The 17,074-nt window shown below is 37.9% G+C and overlaps 1 protein-coding gene across 1 annotated transcript; it reads left to right on the top strand.

Annotated features, from left to right (window-relative positions):
• Positions 1-7,662: 7,662 nt before the first annotated feature.
• On the top strand, positions 7,663-14,749 carry Abra (actin binding Rho activating protein). Its single transcript, XM_046464593.2, has 2 exons — positions 7,663-8,372; positions 14,145-14,749. The coding sequence occupies exons 1-2, from the start codon at positions 7,720-7,722 to the stop codon at positions 14,620-14,622; spliced, it is 1,131 nt and encodes a 376-aa protein (XP_046320549.1). The 5' UTR covers positions 7,663-7,719; the 3' UTR covers positions 14,623-14,749.
• Positions 14,750-17,074: the final 2,325 nt, after the last annotated feature.

Genomic DNA, 17,074 nt, shown 5'->3' with positions numbered 1-17,074 from the left:
AGAATTATGAGATACACCTCTAAATTAATGCAGTGTGGAATTAATTGGGCCCAGTCTGGATCAAGTTAGTGTTACCTAACAGTAAAAACTGAGCAACTGCGACTGAAAGAAAAGTCTGCTTGAGTCATAATTTCAAGGCCAAGTTCTAAGGCACCATTTTTTTTCAGATTGAATTAGTTATAATAAGAAATGATTATATATGTTTGTTTCCTGAATTAACTTAATATAGTTTAATAGAGAATGGGATTTTATGACATCTGTTCTCTGAAATTTTCTTTGGGCACTGATAATGTATGTAGATTATTATTGTCTATAATATAAAATTTTATATTGTATTATTCATACTGAGGTTTAATATATTCTCTATGAGTCCGGTCATTTACTCAGAAGTTGGCATCATTATCCTCATTGGTGGCATAAACAACAAAATTATTAGCCTCTATTGGTGCTCAGGTACAGCGCATTAGGCACTAGGTTAATTTCTTCACAGACATCAACTCATCTAAACCTGTCAGCAACAGGAGTTGAGAAGGAGGTTAATATTATTGCCATCTTCAGACAAGGCAACCGAGTATCACAAAAGTTAAATAACTCCTCCTAGGGTACCCAACTTTTTTTTTTTTTTTTTTTTTGTACCAGGGATTGAACTCAGAGGAGTTGATCACCATGCCGTGTCCCCAGCCCTATTTTGTATTTTATTTAGAGACAGGGTCTCAGTTGCTTAGTGCCTTGCTTTTGCTGAGGCTGGCTTTGAACTCATGATCCTCCTGCCTCAGCCACCCAAGCTGCTGGGATTACAGGCATGTGCCACAGCACCCAGGTAGGGTACCCAACTTCTAAAAGAAGATGCAAGAATACAAAAACAATCTGTCTTACCCCAAATTGAGCTATTGATCACTACACTCTTCAAACATTCCTGTTGAGTATCTGCTACACCGACTGCACTGTAGCAGCTCCAACCATGGTTCTTGATTCCACTGGTACATTAAGTAAAGTGGGTGCCAGGATCCTACCCCAGACCTGCTTCCAGAGTCAGCACTTTACCCATGTGATGTTTTGAAAGTGCCACAGGTGATCTGAACATGGTTTAAGAACCTAATGGAATCCCCAGTGATTGGGAACCACTGAGATCTATATTCCAGGAGGTTCCAGGAAAGAGTTTGTGCATAACATTTTGGTTATCACTACCAACTAATGGAAACCTCATCTGACCTCATGCACTCAGGCTAAGAGAAACCTTTCAGACACAGTCTTAAATGCCACAGTATAAATTAACTTAAAATAAAACACTATAAATAAGCTTTGCCTTATAGCCTCTGCTCCCTACAGGTGACCCTACTTGACCCTCTTACCTGAAGACTCACCCTAGCCCTGCTCTGGTATCGATCCTGTTCTTGGTTAGACAGAATCTAAGGAGTTTTAATTTGCTAACTCCTGTGACTCAACATTAAGATATTGTAACCACATCTCAAGGGTTCACATGTACCAATCCAGGTGCTAAGTGTGTAACCCGTGTTAACTCATTTACTCCTAACACAGGTCCTATGAGATAGGTGCTCTGATAATACTCATTGTATGGGTTCCGATAAGAAACTGAAACTTGAAGAAGTTAAATGGCACAGGTCACCCTGCTGACCAGCAGAGCTGGATTTCCACTAGCTCTGCTGACCATGTAGTACAGGCTTCTGATGACTCTCATTACTGGACATCTCCACATGCCTTCCCCAGAGCTTCCTTTACGCATAATATAAAAACTTTCCCTTTTCATCAGTTTCTTTCCTTCCACGGCTGTCTACAATCTGATGTCACCTCCTCACACTTGTCACTTAACTCTGAAACCTCTAAATCATTGTTATGGTTTGAGTTTGAGGTGCTTCCCCAAAAAGCTCATGTAAGGCAACATAGATAGCAATGTTCAGAGGTGAAATGATGAGTTTATGAGAGCAGTAACCTGATCAGTGGATTAATCCACGTGATGGATTAATCATTTAAATAGATTTTTGAGTAGTAACTGAAGGGAAGTGTGGGGCATGTGGGGGAAGGAGTAAGTCACTGAGAGCTTGGCCTTGGGAATGACATACTGTCATTGACATATGTCAATGACATCCTAGCTCCCTCTTTCTGTTGGTTCCTCCCACCCTCTCTCCCTCTCTTTCTGATGCCCATGAGTTGAGTTTCCTCTATCATGCCTTTCCTCCTGATATCGTGCCTTACTCTGGCCCAGAGCAATGGAGTTGGCCAGTCATGAACTAAGCCTCTGAAACCATGAGCCCAAAATAAACTTTTCCTCCTCTAAGCTGTTGTCACTATTTTTGCCACGGCAATGAAAAGCTGACTACCCCAGTTGTACCTCACTTCCCTCTCCCCTGTCAACTAGTCAGTCCCTGTGTCCTTTTAATGTTATCCTCAGTGGTTTTCAGAACTATCTTCTTTAATGCTCAATTGGTTCTTTCCAAGATATATTATAAGTCCCTGCAAACTGTCTTCCTATCCTAGTCTTATCTTTTCCAAATTACAAACTTCATTTTTCTGGCCCTAGACTGAACACTTAGCAACACAAATTGATATCACCTTAAGGCTTAAGGTTATTCAGTGATCCCCCTTCCACACACAGACACATGATAAAACACTCCTTAGCAACGTTTTCTTCACAGAGTAGCTTGAACTTTTTTAAAGGCAGCTCTTACTACTCCATGGCCAATTGTCCTTACCCCATAAACCTTGTATATTCTCCAAAGGTCATAAACTGTGAGCATCATGCCAAATCCAAGCCAAAGACATGCTGCATGGTGTTGGCTCACCCAGGACTAGTTATGTGCTTCTGTGTGTGTATGTGTGTGTGTGTGTGTGTGTGTGTGCATGTGCATGTGCATGTCATTATATATGAATTGGGAGATTTCATGTTAAATTTCAGATCTCTAACTTTCTGAAGTATTAGCTCACCAGATGCCCACAACCCTCACCACCTGAGGTTGCGGCCCCAACACGACTCACCTCAGACTTTTAAGTGACCTGCCTGACCTCAAAGGCATCTGAGTTATGAACTCTACTGTGAGTCATGAGAAAGGCTCTTAGTGTACCAAGGAATCTTGAAGCCTTTGTAAGTTTTTATTTTTGTCTCTTTAATATGATGGTGCTGGGAAGACTAAATTTTAGCATGCAAAATAATGAAACTGGATCCTTATCTCATACTATATACAAAAATTAAGTCAAAATAGGTAAAGGACCTAAGTGTAAGATCTGAAACCATTAAAACTCCTAGAAGAAAACATAGGGGGAAACCTGAGCATTGGCCTCAGCAAGGATATAAAATAAATTTCTAAATATAATCAAATTGAGATATTTTGTTTCTCATGTATTAATGTTGATTAAACATGTAATGTACTATGTACTATTAAGGATTATTGTGGTTGTACGTTATTTTATGGGGTTGAGAATTAATACACGATATACATAGGAGCTATTGTGTTTATAGCTGAATAATCAATAGTCACATAAAAATCAAATTTGGGGGAACTGGTAGAGTGTTGATACAGGGAGTGGTTTAAGTTAGTAATATCAGCTTTGGGAATTGAAGGTGGAATTTGTTATTTCTTCCCTGAAAATTGCTCTCAGAAGATTTAAGGCTTCATTTTGGTTTACAAGACCAAGGTAATATTTATATTATTAGAGCTCTTCATTTAAAGAATTTGTTTTCAATTAAACTGACAGCTGGTAAGACTAGTAGAATAATAGTGAGGTAGAGGATAGATACTAGTTGACCAAAAATAATAAATGGGTACTCTACTGGTTTAACTCTAATTCAAGTAAGTGTGACGAGTTTGGCAACTAGGATTCAGAATAAACATTGGCTCAGGGGTTACAATATCATAGTTTGTTGTTTGGATACATGGAGAAGGGGAAATTGTTAGGGGAAATTTATTTTAATTAAAATATTAAACTAAAAAAGCATCTGTGCAGCAAAATTAACAACAAAATGAAAAAGCATCCTGTGGACTGGGGAAAGTATTTGCAAACCACATATTTGAGGAGTTAATATCCAAAGTTTATAAAGAACACTTACAACTAAAAATCAGAAGAAGAACTAACCTGAATTGAAAATAAATAAAGAACTCAAATGGACCTTTATTTAAGGAAGACATAAAAATGACCATAAGGATATGAAAAAATGTTCAACTTCACTAATACCTAAGAAATGCAAAGTAAGAGCTGGGATCACGGATCAGTGGTAGAGCACTTGCCTAGCATGTGTGAGGCACTGGGTTCTATTCTCAGCACCACATATAAATAAGTTAAATAAAAAGTACATCAACAACTAATAAAAATATTTAAAAAGAGAGAAATACAAAGTAAAACCACTATTATCACCTTGTACCTGTTAGGATCATTATTAAGAAAGACAAGAAATAAATGTTATTGAGTGTATAGAGAAAAGGAAACCTTTGTACACTGTTGGTAGGAATGTATATTGGTATAGCCACTATCAAAAATATCATATCATATCATATCAATAACTTCCATGGAAGTTTCTAAGGAAATTAAAAATGGAATGAACCAAGTGACCCTAGCATTCATTCTTGTGGGTATATACCAAAAGGTATATACCTTTTGTCCATCCCATAAAGTAACTGCACTCCTGTATTTACTGCAGCATTATCCATAATAGCCAAGATTTGGAAACAACCTGAACATCCACCCATGGAGAAATGAGTGAATGTATAAAGCAACAAACAGTGGCACACACACACACACACACACACACACACACAAGAGAATAGTAACCTTAAAAAGATTGAGATCCAGCCATTTGACACAATACAGACCTACAGGACAATTATGCTAACAAGTCAGACAAAGAAAGAAAAATATTTTATGTTCAGACTTAGATGTGGAGAGAAAGAGGAAGAAGAGGAGAGGAGGAGGAAGAGTCTTCAAATATACCCAGCAAATAAAATAGTGGTTAGCAGAAGCAGAGTTGGGGAGGAAATGGGGAGAATTAGTTCAAAAACTACAAAGTAGGAGGTAAGTGAGATTAACAGGTCTAGAGGACTATAGTAGTTGTTGTTTTCTTTTTTTTTTTTTAAATCATACTGGGGATTTTTGTTAAGTAGATTTTAGCTCCTCTTGTAGAAGAAAAAAAGTTATGTAAGATGATAGATGTTACTTTGCTTCACTATTATAACCATTTTACTGTCTATATATCCCACGACATCATGTTGTAAACATTAAATAAACATTTATTTTTAGTAAGAGAAACAGCAGCTATGAGCAAATGTAGTTTTCTCAAGTCTCTAGGAAGCTCACCCAGCTAGGTCTGAAGGTTGGCTCTATTTGATTTCTCAGTATCCTTGAAAGAGACAATATGGAGTTCTCTTTCTTTCAAGTGCTATTCATATGATTGAATGATAACTAATTTTGTTTTTCAAAATACTTTCACACTTCTGATGCATTTCACACTTCACTAATCAGGCATGCATCTTCACCAACAATTTCAGATCTTAAGGCTTCATAGGAAATGCCCATTGTAAAGCTCTCATTACATCTTCTTGGAGATTTTGCTTCGGGTTCTTTTATACCACGTAAAAGTAGAAGAACATGGAACTCCTAAGAGTCTGGATCTAGACTGACTGAGAATGAGAACGAAATATTTTACAGTAATCAAAAATGCATGACAGGTAGCATACAGACCTTGTTTTAGGGAAGGAATGTCCAAAGTAGAATGAGGAGCAAAGGATTTTACATTCTCTTCTATACAAGTGTGAATGAAGAACCCCAGTTGCCATGGAGTCTGAATCTCAGAAGGAATGATCAGCATCTTTTAGAAGCTTCATTTTTTTTTTCCCGCCAAGACCATCTGCTGACAATCCCAAACCCCAGGCAGCTGACTGTAATGCCTATTAATATGTGAAAGACTGTTAACATTTTGCCATCTCCATTTCTTCTCCTTTAATCAGGACTGAACCTGTAGCAGGTGTGTGCAGGGAAGCAGAAACCCGCCCTGGAAGGTGTAAATTAGCCTGATCCTTGGCTAAGCTTGAGGCAATCTCAGAGGTAGCCCATTCTTTCCAAGGGCTTCTAATGGGAAGAAGGAAATCTGACAAGAACCGAATAGTCTTTGGTGAATCTATATTCCAGGATGAAACGCCAGAAATTCAGACTCAGATTGAAATCTTTGTTTGCAAAAGTTTTCTTTTCTGGTGATCCAATTCTCTCTTAATTAATTAAGAAGGATTCTGTCTGGACATTGTTGGCTTTTAGCAAAAATTATCTGATGTTGCTGAAGTCTGAACACGTCTGACAGATTTCTAGACAGAGTATTAAATCATTTCCCGAATTGTTTTAATCCTAGGACATAAATAACTGACATGATGAGAAACTAACATCAACTTTCTCCCCCCAAATAAACATGTTTCACCATCAGAAGTAATTAACTTTTATACTTATTACAATACTTTCAGATAGCTGTTTAGTTAAGAGGTGAACTGCATGTCAAGATCAGTGAAAAGTATATAGTTTAAGGCCTATAGAACTCTTGAAGTTTAAAAACATCCCTTACTTGTCTTTAAGAAATTATTCAGTGCTGAGCCCTGTGCATTTTTATCTGGTTTAATATATTGCCTAGATGGTTCTTTTCTATACAAGTGACCTATCTTTACAATCCTTTAAAAATATTATAAATATTATAAAAATATTATAAATATTTATAAAAATATTCAGTCTCTGTTCTGAGGACTGAGAAAAATAATTTGCCTACAAAAACCTAAAGGCCTGCTAACAAAGTTTGTGCTATTCAAAACAAAATAGGAAGGGTATGTGTACTTCTGATAATATTAATATTTATTTCGTTTTTAAATATTCTCTTTAAACAAATTATTTGCAAATATTTATTCTAGCAATAATTTCTAAACTGTGACATGTGTGCAGGTCTTTTAAGTCTTGAGATGATTAGACTGAAATTGTGATTGTCTTATGTATTAATATGACTTGTCGATACTTTGAGTAAAACCCCAAATTAGAAAATAATCGGTCTTTAACTGAGTAGACCTTGGTCTCCCTGTTATCTGGGATTCGATTTTCTTATTTAGAAAGTAAAAGTTGGATCAGTTGATCTTCTAAGTTCTCTTTCTAAAGGAGTTGAAAGAAAAAGAAAAACGCAACTTAGCATCTTGGATAACAGAATGAAAAAACAGGGTTGAACTAGATGGATCTGGGTTTGAATCTCAGATATTATTAGCAGTGGGAACTTAGATTTCATTTTACTCAACTATAAAATGGGACTAGATGACAGCTGTATTGAGGGCTGCTGAGGTGTACATGAGAACAAAACTGTAATGTTCCCGGCACAATTTGTGCACATATTGTATGCGCTTATAAATGGTAGGATCATATTTTAAGGTCAAGGAAAACATAAAGTTGAGCACATGATTTGGTCTAGTAATTTCTACTCTGGCACCCAGAGAAGAAAGGGAGTGAGCACTGTCCTTTTCCAGCAGAGATTTCCCTCTGCTGTGATGAAACCAGAGCTGTCAGGGTTTAAAAAAAGAACACCATCAGGGCAAAGGCACCACATCTTGGCAAGAAATGCTTTGCATAGTTTCCACCATCACCACGTTCTCCTTCCCACTGCACACTCTGCTTCTATTTAAATCCCAGGCCCTTCGCTGGACCACACTCATTTCAGCTAGTACACAGGCTCCCAGCACAGAAGAGACAGGTAGCATGGCACCAGGAGAAAAGGAAAGGGCTGAGGGCCCAGCCAAGAGTGCCCTCCGGAAGGTACGCACAGCCACCCTGGTCATCAACTTGGCTCGAGGTTGGCAGCAGTGGGCGAATGAGAACAGTACCAGGCAGGCCCAGGAGCCTGCAGGCTGGCTTCCTGGAGGGACCCGGGACCCACCCCAAGCTCCTAAACCAGCAATAGACCCTATCCCCCACCAGGAAGCTCAGGGTGCCCCAAAGTTTCCATCCCCAAAGCCAGAGGGACGTGGAGATGAAGCCACGGAGGTCTCCCATATCAAAAGGAAAGAGGTGACTAAAACAGTTGTCAGCAAAGCTTATGAGAGAGGAGGAGACATGAGCTCCCTTAGCCACAGGTACGAGAATGACAGTGGCGTGCCTGAACCCGGACAGCCAGAGGATGACATCGACAGGAGGCTCCACAGACAAGACTCCCCGACACGGAGGAGAAAATGCGCCAACCTGGTATCTGAACTGACCAAAGGCTGGAAAGTGATGGAACAGGAAGAGCCCAAGTGGAAGAGTGACAGCATAGACACAGAGGACAGCGGCTACGGAGGGGAGACAGAGGAAAGGCCCGAGCAGGATGCAGAGCAGGTGGCTGTTGTCAGGATCAAACGCCCCATGCCCTCCCAGTAAGTGAATGTCTCCTACCACTGTACCAGGATCTCTAATGATCAGGCATCATCTCCAGGAATCCAGAAAGCCAGGGAAGCACTACTAGAGTTAGTAAGAATCTGGAAGACTGGGCGGGTAGTGAGTACTATAGGGAAGGCGTGTCACTGGGCTGAAAGGACAGTGCCAACCTCAGACATGGACATTTGGGTCCATGCACTATTCTCGACTGAAAGTGGGAAGTGGCATTAGGATCCTTTTCTGTGTTCCTGAAATCAGGCATGCATATGGCACTTTCTCAGTGAGAAATATAGAAGTGCTGAACAAGAGACAATTAGATTTGACTCATGGTTTCTTAGACAATGTTGAGTTTCTGTGTTCTCATTTAAAAAAATAATGTGATAATTCATATTTTATTGAGTTATTTTTATATTAACTATGAAAAACAATGGATTCAGGGGAGCTCTTTAGTAAGTTGTACCCATTATATTGCAGGAGCTCAGACTTGGTGATCCCAACCCTTTGAGGTGCTAGGAGTTTGACTCTCTGTGGTGTTTTGGTTTTGGTTGCAAGAAGGGTAGTAAACTTCCTTCTTCCCTTCTTCAGTTCCTTTCCCCGGTCTCAGAGTACACAGGGTACCAGAAGGAGACCTTCAACAGCAGCTCTTAAGGCCAAAGGTAATCCTAGCTGTGCTTGGCAATTTCAGAAGTCCAATGGGATTTTTTTTTTTTTTTTGGCCTGAGGAGACTCCAATATTACTTAAGAACTGAAAGTGCCATTATTATGTCTGTATCAAAGGGCATGTTTTTCTATTTTTCATTGTAGGTACTACCCTCTCCCCATAAGTGACAACAGAGCAAAAATTTTGTCATGGTTGCTTAAGTAGAAAGAGTTCTTGGTGGTAAATCATTACCACATGATATTCCATGGAGTGGTTTTGCTAACTAGGATTTTACTATGAAAATTATTTATATTTTATGCCTTATTCTAAAAAGAATCTTTTGATTATGTATGACTTGTTCTAGTTCCTTTAGCAAAATAAATCGGGTCCTCTCTCATAAAGGTGTATAAATAAAGCACCAATCATCCACTCTTTCTTCCCAGTTGTGTTTGGTAAAAGCAGCAGGTGTTGCATGTTAGGTGCCACTTTATAGATAAATGAATGGATATACACAAATGTCAAGAAATATCCAAGTCACAAGACTAGGTAATTAGAGAGTTAGAAAGCTTGATCCAGAGCTTGTATTCTTAATCACTATGCTGGACTTACTCTCCCAGTAGAGATCAGTGTCAACTTCATCAATGGAATCCTAGTAACTCCAAATGTGTAGAGTGTTTGTGCAACCAGGTAGAAGGACTTCAGAAGTAGAGACACTTGACCTCCTACTGCCTGCCCTCAGTTCTAGAGCAGGGAGGGAACTCTTCCCTTGGGACTCTGGGGGCAGTTACCAATTTGCAAAGAGAATCACAGCTTAGGTCTCAAAACTGTTGACAAGACAACAGAGAAAAGAACATGGATGATCAGAAATGATCATATTGCCTTTTGGATGCAATCATTTTGTTTCTGATAAAGGGGGCCCTATTGAAGTCATGCTCCCCTTAATCAAATTAGCAACACTTCCTCCAGGGAAGCTAACTCATACACAGAGGAACAAACTCTCCCCAGCACTTCTCTGCAAGGATGGAAAGTGTGGCAGATGTTCTTTACTGGACTCACAGTGAAGGGCGCCTTGGCACTAGGAGAAATGCTTCCTTTAGGATCTGTGGGGAGGGGTCACCTTCAAGCACTTCCCAGACAGACCAGAAAACTCACCTGTAGGCTCTATGACATTTCAAGGCTGGGATGCTGTTGAAGGGCATCTGTCAGAGAATGGGTAAGCTTGAAATATACCTTTTAGATATTGTTAGTTATAGGATCAAACTTCTTTTGTATTCTATGTTATTCCATTACATATTTAATAACTTACCCATATAACTATTACTCCAAAATGACAGAATTAGGGAAAAATGCATTTCCATATTCTCACCTTACTGCAACAAGGCCCCTTCACATTAGCAGCACTGAACTAACGTCATGTTTACTGTTGACAGATATAAAATTCTTTGCAAAATTGTTTTCAGTGAATGAAGCTAGATTTCCAAGACAGATTGCTTGCAATATCTGGTAGAATTAGTTACTTTAAAAAAATGCAGAATGGCCATTATTTATTTATTTTCATAACAGAGATTGAACCTAGGGGTATGCTTAACCACTGAGCCACATCCCCACCCCTTTTAATTTTGAAACAGGGTCTCACTAAATTTCTCAGGGTCTCTCTAACTTGCTGAGGCTGACTTTGAACTTGACAGCCTCTTGCCTCAGCCTCTCAAGCTTCGGGGATTTATAGACATGTACCACCACATCCAGCAGAATTTTTTTTTAATTAGTTACAAGAAAATTTGTTTACTGATAATAAAGAAACCGAGGAAGTGGATATGGATTCAATATTGGTCTCCTAAAATAGGTGACAATACTAGTCTTTGAATGGTTCTTTGTTTTCTTTTAATTTATACTAGATTGTCTTTCTAAAGCTCCATGTAAACCATTTTTCAGATTTTTCACCTGAAAATAAAAAAAAATAGGATAATCTGGCATTCATTGTTAAATTCATTGACCAAGAAAATATTCAGGGTATGAGGCTTCCTAATGCCCAGAGGCTGGGGTAGTAACTCAGTGATATAGCATGTGAAAGGCTCTGGGATCTATATCTAGCACTGAAGGAAAAAAAAAATCCTAATTTAAACCTCATATTCTCAAACTTTTTAAAAATTAGAAATATAAAACAATAATGTTTATAGACTGAGAAAATTACCCATTAAGATAGGTTTCCTCCTAATTTTTAAAATAGCCTTATTTTCTAATTGTTAGTTGTAGGATCAAACTTCTTTTGTTTCCTTTTCCTTCTATTATTGGAAATAAAAATTCAACAATGTAGCAAGGTTGAGAAAGTGTTTTCTTTTAAAAGATAAATGTCTCTCTTCTATTTAGATTTATTACCATGTCAACTCCAACCCTTATAACCAGTGACATTTAGTTTCAACACTCAGGGAATCTAAATTCCTAATTAAAATCAGAAGAACACTACATCAAAGAATCAGAGGCCTGCATGACATAAACAAATTACCTCTGGAGGGCAATTTCTTTAAATTTAATTTCTTTAGATTTTGTAGTTTCTTTAAATTTCTCTTCTTATAATTTTCTGAATTTCTTTTCTTGGAAATTTCTTTAAGCTACAAAATCAATATAATACCAGTGAGAGAGAATTTTAAGAAAAAGAAAAAAGTTATCTGTATACCAACATAAATAATTTCATTTGTGCATATGCTACTGAATTCTTTACCCTGGTGTATACGTTTTAGAGTGGCAATTGTGTCATTTACTGAAATTTGTACTAGATTATTTTCATGAGGGTCTCTTAGTGATTTTCTTTTTGTTTTCTTTCCTTTCTGTTTGTTTCATTATTGAATATCCAGAAGATACCTAAAGCAGTGCCCAGTAGCTATTCTAATAATTATAATAAAGAACAGAAGGATTGTCACAATGCCCTGATGTTCTATAAATGTAGGATGTATTACTTTTATACTATAGGACCAAACTACAGTTGGTGCTCAGGAGACAAAGTATGAGTTAATGGATTCCACTATTAACTTTCTTCTGAGGTATTTCATGTCTTTTTTCATGCTCTAAAATGAAGTAGGCGTGAGATTTGGGTTTTGCCAAGATGGCTCTGTGCTGGTTTCGAAGACTATGCCTGTCATTGATCACTGTGGCTCCAAGAGGACAAGGGGCTTGCTCTCCTTTAATAACGAGACCAAGTTCTGCATGCTGTGGGCATCTAAACAGGGACAGTGTATAGTGTGGCAGGTGATGGTGAGGACTAGCCAGACTGACAGAAATCCATTCTGCTCCAATGTGGTGTAGCTTCTAGCACTTTTTCACATGTAAAGGATTTTATAAAGTTGTATTAATGCATATAGTTTTTGTATTCTGCTTTTTTTCCAATTAATTCTGGCACACTTTTCTCCATATGGCTCATGCAATGAAGCACCAATTCCATTCTACTGTAATAATGCAAGATGTAGCTGGAATAGGGCATGAGAATTAATGAAAGGTCGCCATCTAGTGGATGTCATTCCCCTTTTGAAAGCGATGTTAATGTACCTAGGCATTCCTCCCTTACTGCATCTGTTTGATGTCTGCACCTGGCTGGACTCTTTACCCCATTTTCAAAGGAGCAAAAAGGCCATTGTCTTCTTGGTACCACAAAAATAAATGACAGAGTCTTCATAAATAGCTTAAGGCCATCTTGGCCAAACCCAAATCTCATATCATAATTGAGGCTGAAGCTTACTGCCAGGGAAGAGACTTGAAAATCCTCAGAAGAAAATTAATAATGTGATTCAGTAACTCATATTTTGCCTCCTGAACTCCTCCTGAGCAGATTTTATGAAATGAGTTTGAATAGCAAGGGACATCTAAGTGTGATCTGTATCTGGTTTTGAATAGCAAGTTGTGAGGGTTCAGATAGCTCAGGCATGCCATTCACACAAATAATTTCAGCACTACTCTCCAATCGCAATGCATCAGGGCATGAGCTGGGGGAGAAGGAAATGTGGATCACCTGTGAGGTTGACAGGTACAAATCTCTGTTTTACTATTGCATGCAAAAAGACCTGGAGAAAGAAGTCTAACAGGGTGCAGATACAGAAGTGTCAGGGAAGTCTTACAACTCATTTATCAGACACCGTACCTGCTCATTGAGTGGCATCATTATAGGTAGAAAGAACATCAACTGCATCTTCAGTCTTGTACTTGGATCCTGTATCCACAACTCATTCAGGCAGTATTTCCTATTAGTTATATGCAGGCTCTGCCACCAGCTCAACTGTGGTTCAAATTCTGGTTCCACGACTTAATATTTCTGTAACTTTAAGAAGTGAATGTCTCTGGACTGTTTCCTCATCTGTGAAGTGGGAATAGTGGTATTTATCTGATAGAATGGTTGTGGAGAAAATTAATAAAAAGTATTTAGAAGAATGCTAGTATAGTGTTCAATAAATATTATTGTTGCTAGCCAGTGTTTTCTGATTGTACAACCTATACTTAAAGTTTGTAAATATCATGTATATATGTTCTCATTAAAAATCCAAATATGAAAATCTATTCATAACTGGATATTGCAATGTATGTGTGGGTGGTATAATGATTATCTTTGGAAAATAATTGATTTAGAGACCCTATACATAGATTCTCCAGTATAATTTGTTTCTACTTCTGAAATGTTACTAACATGAGACAATAAAATTTGCATTAATTTTGTATGATAGTTGCTTCTTGAAATAGCACTTCATATCATAGTAGTTTTAAATATACTATTATTTATACCAAAATAATCTAGAACACACATCAAAATAATAATGATAGTGGGGGTGTACCTTTTGTTTTCCAGTTCTAATTTTTTGTGATGCATTTATATGTCTTTTATAATGAAAAAACTATAAAGACTCACATTAAGATGCAGATGCATGGGAGAACAAATGGAAAGCAACACTTGAGTGCTAAATTATCAGTATATACTTTTGAAAGACATTTTTAGTATTAGATGGACACAATACATTTATTTACTTATTTATTTAAAGTGCTGAGGTTTAAACCCAGTGCCTTACACGTGCTAGGCAAACATTCTACCATTAAGCTACAACTCCATCCCAAATTATCAGTACCTTCATTCTTCATCCTCTCTCTCCTTCAGGGCAAACAGATTTACAGAGCAACTCAACTGCAAGGCCCATCGGAAATACAGCCAGGTGGACAATTTGAAAGGGAGATGGCAACAGTGGGCTGATGAACACGTACAATCCCAGAAGCTCAACCCTTTCAGTGAAGAATTTGACTACGAGCTAGCCATGTCCACTCGCCTGCACAAAGGAGACGAGGGCTATGGCCGTCCCAAAGAGGGAACCAAAACTGCTGAAAGGGCCAAGCGAGCCGAGGAGCATATCTACAGAGAAATTATGGAGCTGTGCTTCGTCATCCGCACAATGGCTCGCCACAGACATGATGGCAAGATTCAGGTTACTTTTGGAGAACTCTTTGACAGATATGTTCGTATTTCAGATAAAGTAGTGGGCATTCTCATGCGTGCCAGGAAACACAGACTGGTGCACTTTGAAGGAGAGATGTTATGGCAAGGTCAGGATGACCATGTTGTGATCACTCTACTTGAGTGAGCCTTCAAGAATAAAAATCAAACTTGACCCTCTCCTGTCTTACTACAAAATGCGAATGCACTAAATATTAAAACACAAACTGCTCTGTAATAAGTCTGTAAATATTAAAACATTTTTACATAAACGACTTTTGGGCTCTACTTCTGTTGAAGAAGCTTGAAGCTTTTGAGAAAGCACACAAAGCATCTTAGAAAGCATGTAGAGAATGTTATTAATATACTACTATTATTAACATTTGAAATTCCACTTATCTTTTTTTAAATATTTTATTTAGTTGTAGGTGGACACAATACCTATTTTTTTTAAATGTGGTGCTGAGGATAGAACCCAGTGCCCCACACATGCTGGGCAAGTGCTTCAATTCTGAGCCACAACCCCAGCCCCTCTATCTTTTAAGGCAAAAATATTAGGCTATTCACTGCAGATATTATTTATAGATTTTTAAATATCAGCTCTAGGAAGAATCCCGACTTCAGGAAAACATCAGCAGAACATATTACAATGTCAATGTCAATTTTCAAGAAAAAATTCCATTGTGTTAAACTAAAATTTTCCAAGAAACTAGACTTATTTTGTTTTTAATCATAGCATCACTTATGAAATGGGTACAAATTGTTGTCAATTAGATGTTTAAGTTCCTCTGAGGGCTGAGATTCTAATAGGCTTCTTTTTCCTTCTGTGTGACATGCAATTTGCATGTTATGGTTTAGCTATGAAGATGTCCCCCAAAAGCTCAGGTGTGAAACAATGCAAAAAAAGTTGAGGTGAAACAACTGGTTACAAGAGCTTTACCCTAATCAGTGCACTATTCCATTTGAATGGATTAACTGTGTGGTAAGTGTAGGCAGGTAGGGTGTGGCTAGAGGAGACAAGCACTGGGGGTGGGGGCATGACTTTGGGTATATATTTTGTCCCTGGTGAGCAGAACTCTCCCCTGCTTTTCCAACTGAGCTGCTTTCCTCTTCCGCACCCTTCCACCATTCCTGCCCACATCTCCCCCCAGTGGTGGGAATGGGGTTCCCCTTGGTGGAATGGGCTGGCTGAGAAATAAAAGCTAGGAAAAATTGAACTGCATAAAAACCACAGAATACAGAAAGTAGTTTCAAAAGTGGGGGGCAGATGGACAAACTGATCAGAGAGATTGAGCTTCTGGACAAAATGAAGTCCCCACCTGCTTTATTTATATAGGGAAACATGAGATTCTATAGAATGTTCTCCAAAAAAAGGTTAAAAGTGGGCTGTTCAGTTCCTAGAAGGTTATGCCCATCTCTGGAGCTACTATGTGAACCTTCCTAGCAGAGCAGAGGAAAAGGTCACGTGCATTGGGCAATCTATTGCTGTGGGAGAGCCACAGAAAGTTCCCAATGCCTGGCCCATATCTCCCAGGCTACCATGCCGAGAAGATCCTCATGCATTTCACTGATGGCTTCCCCCCCACGGTGACGTCCTGCCTTACCTGGGTCCCAGAGCAAAGAAGTCCACTGTCTATGGACTGAGACCTTTGAAAGAAAATTTCCCTCCTCTAAAATTGCTCTTGTGATGTCTTTTGGAAGCAATGAAAAAGCTGAGTAAAACATCAAATAAAAACAGAAATCATGGTGGCTGGTGGTCTCAGATCTGATAAAGAAGGTGTCATTTATGTCAAAGTACAATGAAGCAAAATACAGGACATTCTATGAAGTAGAATGTTCAGTGTAGAAGAATCTTAGTCTCATTGGTGAATTAATAATCAGTTTAAAAAATTTTAGTTTTCCCCATTCTCTACAAAGATAATTTAATGAAATACCTAGAAGTCTAAAAATAGCAATATCAGTTCGGCAAAGGTTTTTAAAAAGGCATAGTAAATGTGATGATAAGGAGAAAATTATTTGACATTAGCCTGTTGGTTGTCAATTTTTCTCCTTAATTTAATGTGTTTACAAAATACTAAACACAAATTGAGTAAAATGTCATATTATAATTAATGAATTCAATAAAAAATTTACTAAAATGTATTTTGGCATTATATACAAAAGTTAATTTCATATTATTCCTCGAACTAAAAGGCATTCATAAGTTTATTAATCTGTATTTTATTTTAAACCTATCTTAAGAATTACCTTTGTTTTCATGTGTTTCTCTGTCAAACTGAAAGTTCCAATATCTTCTTACAGAAGAAAATAATATGTATATTTTTGTTTGCATACTAGATTTATGAAGATACAAATTAATGACTAATATTTCTAAATACAATTTTATATAAGAAACACACTTCTGTTACAACAGTGAAATCTATGTCAAAATTTCAAAGCCAATTGGCTAAAGGACAAAACGTTTTCTTATTTTTCTTGTTATATACTATTTTAGATTATATCCCACAATATCACTTTCTTGTGTTTGAAATACAATAAAATTTCAGGGTGTAACTGAGGTTACTCCTAGTATTATAGAATACTGAGACCAGACTTCAAGT

The sequence above is a fragment of the Marmota monax genome, unplaced genomic scaffold (assembly GCF_021218885.2).
Source record: "Marmota monax isolate L192 unplaced genomic scaffold, Marmota_monax_Labrador192_F-V1.1 WCK01_AAM20220418_F8-fsc00003, whole genome shotgun sequence".
Taxonomy (NCBI): domain Eukaryota; kingdom Metazoa; phylum Chordata; class Mammalia; order Rodentia; family Sciuridae; genus Marmota; species Marmota monax.
Note: the sequence above shows the minus strand (reverse complement) of the source record. Positions and strands in the feature narration are given on the sequence as shown.